The 15,767-nt window shown below is 44.4% G+C and overlaps 1 protein-coding gene across 4 annotated transcripts in view; it reads left to right on the forward strand.

Annotated features, from left to right (window-relative positions):
* The first annotated feature begins 4,523 nt into the window (after positions 1-4,523).
* The window catches only part of DPYS (dihydropyrimidinase), a 73,271-nt gene continuing 62,027 nt past the window's right edge, over positions 4,524-15,767 (forward strand). For all 4 annotated transcript variants that reach the window (XM_059671938.1, XM_059671937.1, XM_059671936.1 and 1 more), the window contains exon 1: positions 4,524-5,028. In XM_059671938.1, the coding sequence (XP_059527921.1) occupies positions 4,765-5,028 (264 nt within the window). In that variant the 5' untranslated portion in view covers positions 4,524-4,764. The remainder of the gene's footprint in view (positions 5,029-15,767) is intronic.

Consider the following 15,767-nt stretch of genomic DNA (forward strand, 5'->3'; position numbering starts at 1 on the left):
GTATCGCAGTGCTTCAAAAGTTAGTTACCGCATAGACCCAAAAATTCCTCTCCTAGGTATATGCCCAAAAGAAATGAAAACATGTCCACACAAAATGTGTACATGAGTGTTCATAGCAGCATTATTGATAACAGCCATGAAGGAAAAACAACCCAAATGTATGTTTGATAAATGGATAAACAGAATGTGATACAGCCATACAAAGAAATGTTATTTGGCAATAAAAAGGAATGACATGTTAAAACATACTACAACATAAGTGAACTTTGAGAACATACTAAATGAAAGAAGCCATTCACAAAAGACCATATATTGTACGATTTTATTTATATGAAATGTCCTGAATACTCAAAGCTAGAAATAGAAAGTGGATGAATGGTTGCCTAGAGCTAGGAACTAGGTGGGTGGGGAAAGGTGGTGGTGAGTGACTGCTAATGAGTCCAGGTTTCTTTGTAGGTTGATGAACATTGTAAAACTTGGTAAGTATATTAAAAACCATTAAACTGTACAAATAGATGAACTTGTGATATACAAGTTATATCTCAATAAGATCTCAAAGATTAGAGAACAAAAGCACAGGTAATACCACCTTTTCTTCTGCTTGCTTTTAAATTTGGACTGAAGCCATTCCTGCTTATTGTTTAGGAGAATAGCCGTTTTAACAAATTAAAGGTGGAACATACTGTCTTCATCTATTTAGCAGTATAATCTAATCTGATCGACTTTGTTACCTGAGCAATTAATATTTCTGGGCCATAATTTTTAAAAAATGGAAGCAATACTTCCCTCGTTGAGTTTTTGTACAGATGTAACAACTGGCCTTAGCCCAGTGCCAGGTGTATCCAAATTCAACAACTAATTACTCTATGAATATTCATGGAGGGACTACTATAGGTTCAATAATTATGCTCAATTCACATGTTCTTTAAATTATAATGTGAAACTTTGTTTAATGTAAATAATACATTTTATAAATCTAGAAAGTCATAATTCCATGAAATTGTATGTGCACATTACACAATGTCCACAAAGGGATGCATTAGTCATATTCAAATAAACAAATAAGCTATTTTCCTCTCTAGCTTTAAAAGGAAATGATAATAGCCATATATCAATAGAGATAAGGTCGCCGGGAGTGGGTCACCATATTTGTATAGCAAATTGCTGAGCAAACCAAAGGAATAGTTGGTCTTTTCAAGAAGCCATCTAGTGGTTTATTTCAGCATCACAGTTATTTATTTTGCAGAACAATACTTGTTTTTTTATAACACTCGAATGAACTTCTTTGAAAGCAAAACTGCAAATTAAATAGTAAATGACACTGAATCTGTGTTCTTACTAATATGAACAAAAACGCTTAAAAATTCCTCTGGCGGGGGGTGGTGCGGGGGGCGGGGGGAGAATTCCTCTGTGGAGTCCCGTACTGTAATTTGACAAGCTGAAAATGAAGTTAGTGAGCGCTTCTTACTAACTGTGACAGGTCATCGAAGATGAATATGATGCACTTATCTGTCTTTGATGCTCGAGAGGGGGAGAGTGGGAGAGGGGAGGAGGTGAGAGATCAACCTAAGGACTTGTATGCATGCATTTAAGTATAACCCATGAAGACAGACAGTAGCGGGGAGAGGGCATGTGCTGGGGGTGGGGTCGGGGTGGGAACGACTGGGAAGAGGTCCATTGGGGGGAAAAGGAGATATATGTAATACTTTTAACAACTAAAAAAATACATATTTTTAAATAAAAAAATACACAACTCATGAGTTTTAAACTGTATGCCCTTCCGAGTAGAGTGATGAAATCTTGCTCTCTCACTCTGCCCTGGGTTTGGTACTATCTGTGGTTTCAGGCATTCACTGGGGGTCTTTCCCCCCCCCCCCCACTGGGGGTCTTGAAGCATATCTCCCATGGAAAGTGGGGTGACTCATGTAATGTGTTCTCAGATAGACTTTGCTCAATCAATCAAACTGATTGTTTCACCAGCAAGAAGGCAAAACAGCAGGAGTCTTGCTTCCCATCTTCACTCCATGCCAACACCAACTCTCCCTAGTACTTGTTTCCTACCCCTTGACGGTCCTGGTGTCTGGTGACTAGTAGCATAAAGAAAAGGGAGGTGAGGGTGTTCTGAGGACACACTTCCCCTCTAAGCACGTTTGCCCAGGCACAACCTTCCCCCTGGTGTGGGACAATCATGGCCAGAAAGGGGCATGACCCCTTCTGCCAGCCCACATTTCTCCTCAAACTGACCCACCTCTCTCTCCCATCGCAGTTAGCGAATCTCAATGAGCCATTTCCTCCTGCTTTGGTGACATTTCTACAAACCCCCTCTTCTGATCAAAGTTGGAGTTTCTTAAACATGGGAAGTGTGTTTTGTGCCGTGTCACAGGGCATGTCATGATATCAAGTCTAAGATAAAGAAACCTTTGAAATCATTCAACTGGACAGTTTCAGAGAGGATGTCACAACCACCCTGACATCCAATCTTATTTTCCTAGGGTGGGGCAGACTTGTAGAGCTTGTAGGAGTTTCATCATATTTATAATTACTCCTTCCACCTTTCCACAATGGTCTTTTGACAATAATTTCACAACTAAATTTTGGGGTTTCTTTTTCTTGGCTTGACAGAAAAATCTGTGGAACTTGAAATTATTGGTGCTTTGCGATGTCTAATCATTGTGAGGTTTGTGCAATGTGAAGCTTGAGGAAATTTGACAATAATATTGAAAATGCTCTCTCAAGGTCATGTGTGACCACCTAAGTCTCCAGACTCAAAGGTATCTTCCCAGCCGGTCAGCTGACAGTTGACAATGACAAAAGATCCAAAGTAAACCAGCTGCAGCAAACAGTGGCAGCACTAGGGGCGGGAACTTCAGGCCTGGTGGTCAGGAGCTCCCACAATGTTGGGAGAGCCCAGTCTCTTTCCGCCTCTCCACCTGTTCTCTGTGTTGGCTCTGTTCACACAAGCACTGTCTCCCTGTGTTGCCTAGGCAGCTGCCTGAGCCTCTTGCTTGCACCCTCCCAGATGCAAATCCAGCAGGAAAGAACAAACTGAGCCACTCAGCCTTTCCGAAGTCGTAAGGTCTGCTCTCACTGGGCACAGTTAGTCTGCTTGGGACAGGTACCCACTCCCGCACCCATGGGTGTGGCTGCGAGGATTTCCTATTGTGATTGGCAGAGTTTAGTTGAGCAGGTCAGTCCCAGAGCCAGCGCTCCCATCAGTACAATCAAGGCAAGTGTTCTGAGAATGTGGTTGGAGGATTTCCCACCAAAGACACTCAGGGACTATTAGCAGGGTACGAACAAGAATAGATGCCGCAATGGCAGATGTCCACCACGCTCCAATCTTTCTACCGAATTTGGTCGTGGCGCCCTTGAAAATCTGCATCCCTGCCTTCCCTACGCAGTGCTGTCCCGTCTTCCTGAGCGCTGGCAAGGGATGGTCCACTGTTGTCCAACCCTATCCCCTCTAGCTTAACCTCATGGAGTTCAGACTCAACTCATCATCACCGCCTCTGTGCCTGTACCTCCTCTGTTCCCTCAACCTAGAACACCATTCCTCTCCCAGTCTCATTTCCATATGTTCATGTCCTGTATATTCTGGTTCAAATAGCTCTTTGTGAAACTTCCATATTTAATTTTCTTCAAGGCAGAAATAAACTTTCCCTTTCCTCTAAACTCTTATTGTCCTCTCTCAAAGGTAGAATTTCCGCTTTAGATATTCTGTTATGTAGTGAAATATACATGTGCGTCACAGTGGCTCTTAGCTCCTTGAGCTCAGAATGTGACTTATCTTTTTTAAAAAATACATATATTTTTATTGATTTCAGAGAGGAAGGGAGAGGGAGGGAGAGATAGAAACATCAATGATGAGAGAGAATCATTGATTGGCCGCCTCCTGCACGCCTCCCACCCGGGACTGAGCCAAAACCCTGGCATGTGTCCTCACTGGGAATTGAACCGTGACTTCCTGGTTCATAGATTGATGCTCAACCACTGAGCCACCCTGGCCTGGCAGAATGTGACTTATCTTTACCGCTTACTCCTCTATGCAACCCCTCTTCCGGGTCAGTCCTTAAAAGCTGGTATTTGTTAAACACGTGTGTCAGGTGCTTCCCCTGTTATTAAGGTGCATTCACGTTGGTCAGCATATTTGCTTCTCAACACACACCTGGAGGGGAAGGACAAATATTATCTCAATTTTATATATGAGGATATTTTATACCAAGAGGGGAAAAAAGATTTAACTGAAGGCTTCGAAGATCATTTTGTGGAAAGCTGGGAGAAAACAAAACAAAACACACCTCGATCTTTGGAGTTATATTACCTGTTATTTAACAAGAAAAACTTGCCGGTATGAATTGCGTCATTCAAACTTGGAGAATAGTTGACATCAAGTTGTTCTTGTTTCAAATAGATTAAATACTTTCCCTCTGAACTTTCTGTCTGCCAGTTACTGGGACTGTGTGGCAATTTGCTAATGAATATTTAAAAGGAAATCCAGGCCCAGTGGTTCTCTCCAGCTCGGGGTGGGTGTTGCATTGAACTGTGTGGATCTCCTGTTGGGTCCCAGCATTTGGGGCCAGCCCCGCGGCCCTGGGGGTGGAGCCCACGTCCGGAGGCCTGTTGATAAACCCGCCCGGTCTCCGGGACTCCGGACTCGCCCCTCGTTTGTAGCCCGAGCCGGAGGCCGGAGCCAGGCCTTGGGTATCTCCAAGGAGGTCGCCCGCGCTCGCCCATCCAGCCGTGCGCTCCCCCTCCTCCCGGGCCATGGCAGCGCCGTCCAGGCTCCTGATCCGCGGGGGTCGCGTGGTCAACGCCGACTCCTCGCAGGTGGCGGACGTGCTGGTGGAGGACGGCGTGGTGCGGGCGCTGGGGCGCGACCTGCTGCCGCCGGGGGGCGCGCCCGCGGGGCTGCGGGTCCTGGACGCGGCGGACAAGCTGGTCCTGCCCGGCGGCATCGACACCCACACGCACATGCAGTTCCCGTTCATGGGCACGAGGGCCGTCGATGACTTCCTGCAGGGCACCAAGGTACCCACCCCGCCGCTCTCCTCCCTGGATGCCCGCGGAGCCCTCCGGCCGCCCGGGGTGCCGAGCGGAGCCACCCCGCGCGGGCGCGGCGCCGAGGGGCTGAGTGAGCCGCAGCCGCCGGGCAGGTGCAGAGCTGGGATTAGGTTCTCCACGCTGAGCTCCCGCTTCTAGGTCCCTGCCCGCCGGCATCAGCCCCTCTTGGCTAACCCAGCTGTCTGCTACCCCTCCATTTGGGTAACTGGACAAGTTTAAGGCCGTCTCTTCTCTGGCCCTCATTTCTCTCCGCCGTGTATCCTCCTGACGCCCGTGTTCTATGGGAACCCACAAGCCTTCCCTCCTGTGCTGTTGGCGTTCCCAGGTATTGCTCCCGCCCTCCATTCCCAGCCAGAAGCAAATGAAAAAGACTTCCACCTGGTAGTTACTGCCCCGACTCTTGCGTTAGCAGCGTGCGGTGAGTGGTGAGAGGTCTGGCTGGGCTGGAAGCCAGCGCGTCCACATTACTTGCCTCCACTCTCCAGGAGAAACGTCACAGCCCTGCCCTGTGGATAGAGCGTCGTCCTATGGACTGAAGGGTCGCAGGTTCCATTCCAGGTCAAGGTTACGTACTTGGGTCTCAGGTTTCGAGAGGCAACCAATCGATGTGCCTCTCTCACATCCATGTTTTTCTCTCTGTCTCTCCTCTTCCCTTCCGCTCTCTCTAAAGATCAATGGGAAAATATCCTCAGGTGAGGATTAACCAAAAAAAAAAAAAAAAAAAAAGAAAAGCCACAGCCCTGACAAGGGATTCCAAAAGAAGTATTCCAGGTATGACCTCCCAGGCACTCCCCCTTGCATCCAGGGGCCTGGTCCCACGTCTTACCGGGAACATTAATCCAGCCTCAGATTCCTGCTGCGTGAGCACCTGCAGCTCTGCGGCTGGTGTAGGGGATCAGGTCACCTTCCCCCGGGCCCCCAGGTGAGAGCTTGGGTTTCTCCAGGCACAAAGGCCTAGAGGCGCAGGTGAATGAAAAGAACCTTACCGGTTTCTCCAAGGCTCCTGAGCGCAAGATCAGGAGCTGAGCAGGGCAGCCGTGCTGGAACCTGTATTTCAAACTCCACTCAGCACTTCCCCTAAAGTCAAACCCTCAGGCCTTGAGGTTTGTGTTCTGGGCTGCGGTGAGGGAAATTGCTCCTTCCATATTGATAGCCTTCAGGCCTAAGCTCTTCATTCAAGGATGTGCTTGAGGTTTTCCCCAGGGTAATGCTTTGAGGGTGAAACAAATACGACTGTTTAGTCCAAGTACAGGCAGTTCAGGCTTTCAAAGCCTGGCCTGTAGTTTGTTGACCCTACTGATTTCCAACAATTTTACTCTCTTTACACCTCCCCCTCTTCACCTGCCCCAAGCATCCATGATTGATTGAGTATTTAATAGAAAAAAGGAATGATTTGACCCAGAGAAAGGGCTCTGGGGCAGGCTGCTCACATCCACATTGGGAAGGAAGCCTTCCTTCTAGTTACTAATTGTCAGCCTTCAGCACGTGGGCAATGGTCAAAGTCTTTCGTAAGACACGTCATTGTTTGTTTTGAAAGCTGAACATTCAAATTTCCCTTTGGCTAAAAACTGAAATTTGCCAAATTTTTTGTTGTTGTTAATTCTCACCTGAGGATAGTTCTTTCATTGATTTTTAGAGAGAGTGGAGGGGAGAGAGAGAGATGAGAGAGACACGTCAATTGGTTGCCGCCTGCAGCCCAGATCAGGCCCAGGGCTGGGGATCGAACCTGCAACCTAGGTACATGCCCTTGCCTAGAAATCAAACCCGCAAGCTTTAGGTGAGAGGGCTGACGGACGATCTAACCACTGAGCAACATCGCCCAAGGCTTTGCCAAATTTTCATGAACTGATTTTTACATGTTATGTAAGATTCTCAGATACCAAATGATAGGCCATCCAAATGATAAAAAGTTGGAAAAGTAATAGAAAAATAGAAAGAAGATTACCTAGAATGTCCCACATGACAACCAACATTTTGGTGAATTGCCTTTATGCTTTTTACTCAACTGAGATTATGTGTGTGTGTGTGTGTGTGTGTGTGTGTGTGTGTGTGTGTGTAAGTATGTGTATTTAAAATTGTGTAACCTGGTCCTGGCCAGTGTGGTTTAGGGCAGTGGTTGGCAAACTCATTAGTCAACAGAGCCAAATATCAACAGTACAACGACTGAAATTTCTTTTGAGAGCCCAATTTTTTAAACTTAAACGATATAGGTAGGTACATTGTTATTACCTTAATTAGGGTACTCCTAAGGCTTAGGAAGAGCCACACTCAAGGGGCCAAAGAGCCGCATGTGGCTCGCAAGCCGCAATTTGCCGACCACGGGTGTAGTGGATAGAACGTTGGCCTGTGGACTGAAGGGTCTTGGGTTCAATTCCAAACAAGGATGTATCTTGGTTACAGGCTCAATCCCTGGCCTTACCTGGGGCATGTGCAGGGGGGGGGGGGGGCAACCAATCAATGTGTCTCTCTCACATCCATGTTTTTCTCTCTCTGTGTCTCTCCCCCTCCCTTCCACTCTCTCTAAAATGGAAAAATATCCTCTGGTGAGTCTTAACAACAACAACCTGTTTTGTAACCTTTTTCAGTTATCGTACAAGCACTTTCTGTTGTCCTAGAGACTCATCATTAACAAAGGGCTTTGTTGATGGCAAGGCATTCCATTGACACCCACATTGGAGCTGCTCTTTCTGACCATGGGTTTGCCAGGCCCACTAGCATCACTACCCCTCACCGCTTCCCTTTTTCTCATTAGGGTTCTGGAGGAAGCAGCCAAGAAGAGGGGTTGGGATGCTATGGGAGAGGGACATTCCTTCCCTTTCTCAAGAGTACGGGCAAGTGCCCAAGGCCCTAGGAGGTGATTCTTAGTTTCCATCTGTTCCTTGGCCATTCTGGGATTCCTAGCACGAACAGTTTCACAGCCTCATAGTGAGAAGGCAGGTCATTGCAACATATACTATAGCGTGTTGCCAACATCTGAAAGGACTTAGGGGCCAGCTGATTCACCAGGCATTTGTATACTCGAAGGTTGTCAAAACATTAAACAAAAGCATGCTCTTCGTTAGCTTAGGATCTTCAGCAGAAAGCAATGTGGTGAGTGATGTTAAGGTCAGATATTTAGCAAATACTGAATTCCTGCTGAATTTTAAACTGTGCTCACAAAGGGGCTAAGCTATAGAAGTCGACTTCAAAAGTGGTTGGTCAGATCCCAGGAGATAATCACTCCCAGGAACAGCTGAGGTTCCATCAAAGGGAACCAGGAGAGAGTAAATATTACCAGGAGCATTAGAATATTGACCTCATTCAGAAAGGAAGGCATTAGAGAGTTATTTTGTCCTATTTTCTAGTCTTCACAGTAATTCCCAAGGCAGTATTGTTGGGGTTTCTGATTTGGGCAATAGGGATGAATAAGTCTTTTGTAAATGCTGGTTTCATTATATATATTAAACCTGAAGAATATTAATACCGCTAAGTAACATTTATTGTATGAAGCACTTACTATGTACCAGGCACCGTGGCAAGCTGTGCATTCTCTTCCACAGTCCCAGGCCATTACCAATTTTTTACAAGTGAGGAAATTGAAACTTAAGTCACTTGCCCAAGGTCACATACCTCATAAGTGACCGAGTGGTTCTTCAGAGTCAGGACTGCCTGCCACCGCTAGAGATTTTACCTACGAGGTTCTCTTCCTTCCTGATATGCTCGCTGAAATAATATCTACGGTTTTGATTGATCAGAGTGGCAAATAATGGATGAAAAGCCTGTCTAAAGTTGTGTCCTAGTATGCTATGGCTTTTCTCAAAAATATAGCAGAGTCATCCTTAAGAAACACAGTAGCCTTCACCTTCCCAGTGCGGAGGCAGTGACGGTTATCAAAACTCACATCACAGGGACTAGGTTTGTGAGACATTCAGACAGGCCTTCATAGCCACATCAGGTCTAAGGGTACAGAAATGGGGACCTGAAATACAGAGAGAGACAAAAATATTTCATGCTGTTGATAGAAGAGGTGTTCAACCTATAGAGAATTTTTTAAAATATATTTTTATTGATTTCAGAGAGGAATGGAGGGGAGAGAGATAGAAACATTAATCATGAGAATCATTGATCTGCTGCCTCCTGCATGCCCCCTGCTGGGGATCAAGGCCAAAACCCAGGCATGTGCCCTGGTCGGGAAACGAACTGTGACCTCCTGGTTCGTAGCTCAATACTCAACCACTGAGTCACACTGGCCAGGCTGGAGAATTTTTGTAAGAGTTTATTTGAGCCAAACTGACAACAATTGTCAGGAAGCAAGATCTGCAGTGCTCCAGAGGATGACAGTTTTGCAGTTTCTTTCATGCATTTAAAATGAAGGAGGGGCCTGGCCGTCACAGCTCAGTGGGTGGGCATTGGCCTATGAACCAGGAGGTCACGGTTAGATTCCCAGTCAGGGCAAGTGCCTGGGTTTCAGGCTCAATCCCCTGTTGGGGGTGTGCAGGAGGCAGCCGATCAATGTTTCGCTCACACACTGATGCTTCTCTCTCTTTTTCCCTCTCCCACCTCGCTTTCTCTCAAAAAAATAAAATAAAATTACCAGTCCGAAGGTGTACAGGCTTTGTCCAAGTCTTGGAATAGCTGTCCACCTCTGATATCAGCACTTCTCCTCCGAGAGGAGTCTTTGATGTCCGTTGCAGGTGGAGGTGAGTGTAAGAGAGGGGGAGATGTTCATTCCTGGTTAGGTGCCTGATGAGCCTTCCAGGAGGTTGGAGAGTGTCTTTTGAATGAGCAAAATCTCCAGGTGATCTTTAAAGTCTTTGTCTCCTGGGAACCAGCTGGGAAAGGAAGCAGTTACCAATTGGCATTTTCTTGAAGTGACTTTATCAAATCTTGGCAATAGTGTAAGATGTCTTAAAATTAATTTTAACAATACTAATAGGAGGTAGAAAATTATCTTACATTTACAACATAATGTATAACATACACAGACACAAACAGAGACCTTTTACTCATAAGAAAACCTCACTAGTTTATAAAAGAACAGTTGGATTCAAATTTTGTTTTGGAGACACAATCTGTCCTTGACAAGTCAAGTTCCAAATGACATTTCCCCTTTTATTTTTTAAAAATATATTTTTATTGATTTCAAAAGGAAGGGAGAGGGAGAACGAGATAGAACATCAATAATGAGAGAGAATCATTGATTGGCTGCCTCTTGCATACCCCACACTGGGGATTGAGCCCGCAACCCGGGCATGTGTCCTGACCAGGAATTGAACTGTGACTTCCTGGTTCATAGGTTGATACTCAACCACTGAGCCATGCTGGCCAGGCTTATTTTTTATTTTTATTGTTGAAAGTATCTGTAATACTTTCAACAATAAAGATAAAAACAAAAAAGCCTTTTATGCACAATGCCTTCAGGAGATGGATCGCAAAAGACTAGACCAATAGATCAATAACTGTTTGCTTTTTGCATCCACCAAGCTGATCATTTATAATATCTAACAAATAGGGATACTATTTCTGGTATTCTATTTATTGATTACTGGATTGTGAGTGGGCCCAATTTAAAAAATGAAATATAGGTCAACCAAAGGCTACATATTTTGTAAATCTAATTCATGTGAGAGGTTGGTTTAAAGGCTATAATTAATTTATTTAATTAAATGTAAAAGCTTTCTAGCTGATATAACTAATGGAAATAATGTTCTGCTTTACAGAAATCATATTTCATTTTTGTTGGGTCTATACTAGATGTCTGGTGGTCTTTTAATAATTTAAGATCTGTGAGGAAAGACAATGGGATTTTTGTTCCAATGGGTATTGTGAACTGGATAATCTTGAAGGAATTATGACTTTGTGTTATATCCTGTGATAAGAGCTCAGCCAGTTTTCAGATATATCTACTTATATTCAGACATGGATGCAGCTCGGAGTGGGTGGATGTGCATGAAAAACCTGGCAGCATCCATAGTGGGAGGAAGAATATTTTTTTAATTGGGAAAACACCCAGCACAGTTTTTTGGGGTTTTTTGCAAAGGACAAAAAGTCCTCAAAATTATCAAGAAAGAAAATTATACTTTGCTCTGGAACTTTTTGGTAAAATGCCATCCAGATGATTAGCTACAATAAGGCAGTGGAAGATATATGATTAAGCACACGCTGATGGTGGTATTTATAGTGCTTCCTTACCTTGGAGGAGAGCTGTGCTCAGGAAACTTGGTTGCAAACCAGCTCTCCTTTCTGGTGCTTGCTGGCGCTCCAGGCTGGGCTTCGAGGCTCTGCGGGCTGACTGTGTGACCTTGAGCAAGTCACTTCCTCCCTCAGGGATGTCAACATTTCCTTACGTGTAAAGCGATTGGTTAGAAGAACAACTTTAATTTAAAAAAAATATTTTTAAGGGCAGTGCAGGCTAGAAGGGGTCATTGGGGGTGAAAGGGGGGCATATGTAATACTTTCAACAATAAAGATTAAGAAATATTTTTTTAAACTACCGAAAAACAATATATACTCATCATTCAGCCCTTAGGAAAATTCTGGAGCATTATAGTTGCTCAATATATATGGATTGAATGTATAAACTGCTGTGTGGGGTGTTTTGTTTTTTTTAAAGGAAAAGAGTACAAAGATTTAAATCACCTATAATTTTAACATTTTGTTTTCTGTCCTTTCAGGTTGTTTCCTTGCGGGGCGGGGGGCGGGGGGGGACATATAAACAATTTCCCTTCTACTAGTGCACACTCTTTGGAGTCAGCCTCGTCCATAAATAACGTTCTTCATTGAACTATCATTGAAGAATGCGATTTCCATGGCCTGGTTTTCCTCTCCGAGTCAAGTCTGTGTCAAAGCTTTCTCTCTGGTCCCCATATCGCCCATGCGCCAGGCCTTCATTCCTGCCTTTCTGAAGATGCCACAACCTGGTGTCCCATAAGCACCTCAAACTCAGCATGTTCCAAACCAAATTTATCCTTCCCTCCAAGTCCCTCACCCACGTTTTATCCTGTTTCCCAAACTGTTAACAGCTTCATGCTCTTCTTTTCAGGGTTGGGCATTTTGGTGGTTTCCAGTTTTTTTGGTTTTGGTTTTTGCTTGTGTATACTGTGATGTAGATCATTGCTCAGATTCTTGATGATTGACTTAGAAACCACCCCTCAGAGAGAAATGACTCGGCCAGTGAGTATTAGATACTTCTGAAAGAGTTGAATACATATATCCAGGTTGCTTTTAATTTCTGCTCCCATGAACAGTACATTATACTTCTCATTTCACTGCATCCTAGCTACCTGTGAATATTGACTTTTAAAAAAAAAATCAATGTCAATGTAACAGGAAAAACAGAATTTCTTAATGTTTTTTAAGTGAACATTTCTTTGATTGCTGGTGAGGCTGAACTTTGAACATTCTTATTGTGCTACTTGCATACTCCAGCTCGGAGTTTATAATTGTATGATTTCCTTGGGTGGTTCTTTATTGATTACAAAGTTAATCTTTACGCTATTAATTAGAAGAAGAAAAAATATCTCAAATATTAATTTGAAGCTGCTCAATGTTAAGTAGCGCTTTGGCTCTACTGAGGATGTTATATGAATTGAACTTGACAGAATCTAGGACTTGCCTTCTTTCAGCTTTCATGCTTGAGATCTCTACCGTTTTCAATTCCACCATTTCCTCCTTCATTTGTCTGGAAGGCAGGTTTCCAATGTCACCCAGAAGTAGTGCAGAAATTAAGGTTTTCATAATGCTGCTGTCAGGGAGGAGAAACTTTTTCTATAACCTCTTAGGTTTCTTTATTCGGGTTGCAAATTAAACGGACAAAGTAAATCAGCAAGAGAGACGACTGATCTTTAAAATTCAGGTCTATGCAAGTTTACAGAAAGATGTGACTCAAGGAGGCAGTGAGAATGTGAGGCTTTACATACCATCTTTACAGGGGAAAGGGTTGGGGGAGAAAGACCTTATAGGAAACAAATGACTTTAAGGAAAGCCAAATGGGCCTTTGGGAGAAGAGAGGGGAGATAACATAGTTTTGAAACAAGGGCTGTTTGGGTGTGGCCAAGCTTCTAGTCTCAGCTGATGAGTCAGTCTTCCGCAGTGGTGACACGTCTGGGCCCTGTCACTGCCATCTACTACAGGGTGGCCCTGAACTAAGGATTTTCCAAGTGGATGGTTAGATTCCGTTACTCCAGTCGACAAATGTTTCTTGGGAACAGTGCCTCTAAGTGCTAGGTACCGTGGTTGGGGTGATTGAGATGAAAACCGTGGTCTTTGTTCTCAGTGGCAGGCAGTTAGAGCTTATGGAGCTGCAGTGTTCCCTGGCCTTAATAATACAGTATAGACAGAAGCTTGGTCTTGCAGACTTAACTTTGGTGATGGACTGTTTTCGAGTGAATACTCTAGGTCTGGCATTTTCCCTTTTGTGAAGTTGCCAGTCACAGTGGCTGGCATCACCAAATTGTATTTTTTTAAAATATGTTTCAGAGAGAAAGAGAGAGAGATAGAAACACTAATGATAATAGAGAATCATTGACCGGCTGCCTCCTGCACGCCCCCTGTTGAGGATCGAGACCACAACTCAGGTATGTACCTTGACTGGGAATTGAACCATGACCCCCTGGTTCATAGGTCAACACCCAACCACTGAACCACACCGGCCGGGCACCAAATTGTATTTTTAGCAGGTTATTTTCTAAGTGAGCTTCGGTAATTACCCAGAGCCGACTCCTCGCCACTTCGGACTCCTCTTTTCACATGTCAAGTAGCTAACCCAGGGAGGACACTGCACCGTGTCAGGTATGTGTCATTTATCCAGGAGAGAAAGTGCATGTTCTAGTGCCAGCCCTGAGTTCCTGAACCCGACGGATCTGTTCTCAGCTAAAAAGCAAAGACCTTAAAAAATGGCTTAAAATGAAACAAAATGTAATCTTTGAAAGAAGAAATGATTTGAGGCATAGATACAGAAAAAGACTATAGTTCTGCTGTTTTAAAAGTCTTAGTTAACACTGATTAGGCAATGGGCTTTGGACAAGCTGAGCATTCAGCTTTCAAATGTGCTCAGAGTCTACATTCCATGTTAACATTTTCATAGAAGGATCCAGGCAACTACACAGCCAGGGATAGCACTACTTTTGAGAAGTGAAATCTCACATTAACATGCAATTACACTGCCTTTCCATTTTGCTATTGTAAACGTGAATCATCGTAATTACTCCTACTCATAGCCTTTGTGGGAAATTCGTTGGTCCCTCCCTTCCTTTCTCCCTTAAAGATCTGAAGAATATTAACGTAATGGGCACAAGGCATACAGAGATGAAACGACATCAGTTGAGTTAGAATCTCTGGGGTATGGAATAAAAGTTCCCTAGAAGATGCTAGGGTTAAGATTCACTGGACTAGCCCTAACCGGTTTGGCTCAGTGAATAGAGCGTCAGCCTGCGGACTGAAGGGTCCCAGGTTCGATTCCAGTCAAGGGCATGTACCTTGGTTGTGGGCACGTCCCCAGGTGTGTAGGAGGCAACTGATGGATGTTTCTCTCTCATCGATGTTTCTAACTCTCTATCCCTCTCCCTCTCTGTAAAAAATATATTTAAAAAAAAAAGATTCACTGGACTAATAACAGGGGAGGGGCTGGGTGACATCTCTCTCTGAGATAGAGAGGCGCTCAGAGCTCTCCAAAGAGAAGGAAGAGAGACAGTGTCCCTGGAGTGGGATGAAGGAGCTGGGAGGGGAGTGAATCAATACAAAGCTGAGGAGCTATCTCAAGTTCAGTCATGCAGGGACCCTATGGGATGTCTCATAATTGTCTTGTCTTCACCCCAAGAGCAAAGAAAAGCCAAAGCAAGATTGGAAGTGGCCAGCGTGTCTGGGGACAAGGTGACATTGCAGAGGCTACTAGTCCAGTTGGAAGGCGAAGGTGGCACTGGGCAGTGGAGGAGGCCATGCAGGGAGTAAAGAGACTCATGGAATATGCAGGAGGTAGCCTGAGGGAGGGGGCCTTGCTGGTGGATTGGATTTGGGGGGGTAAGGAAGAAGAAAGGTAAAGTTCAAGGGTGACTCCTAAGGCTGGTTTGCACAGTTGGGTGGATTAATATTTCACAACTGGGGAGACCAGGAGACGAGCAGGGAGAGGCAGTGCGGAGGTCAGCTTCACAAAGCCGAATGTGCTTCTGGATTGGAAACACAAATTGGGAGCTTGTTTCCCTAAGTCTCAGTGACGCCGAGAAAGCTGCAAACCCAGCCAGCATTCTCCTCCCTGCAGCTCAGACGCACTGCTGGAACTTCTTTTCGTTTTACTCGGGTTGAGCAAGTCCTGTGATTGATTTTAGTGAAACAAATCACTTGTTTCAGGATGAGCTTAGAAATGGGGGAGAAAAAGAAGAAGAAGGAAGAAAATGCTTGGGGTGCTTTCAATAATGATTTACAACCAAATACATTGTTAAATAAAATCTTGTGTTATGTAAAATGATGACCCCACTGTTGCTTAGAGTTTATCTCAATTTATGTTCTATCACATTTGCACCTGAGACAGCACAAGCTGTCTTCCTAGCAAAAGAAGCTTTTTAGATAAACGGGAAGGTTTTCAAGGGAGAAGAGCCAAGGTAATTAGGAGCTGAAAGAATTGATTTATGAGCCCAGATTAGAAAAGGTAAATGCATTTTGTTTGGCTAACGGCAAATAAAAGGGGAGTGGAGTCAATCAGCAGTAAAAACAAAGGAAACAATTAGGTTTTA

The sequence above is a fragment of the Myotis daubentonii genome, chromosome 17 (genome assembly GCF_963259705.1).
Source record: "Myotis daubentonii chromosome 17, mMyoDau2.1, whole genome shotgun sequence".
Classification (NCBI taxonomy): Eukaryota; Metazoa; Chordata; class Mammalia; order Chiroptera; family Vespertilionidae; genus Myotis; species Myotis daubentonii.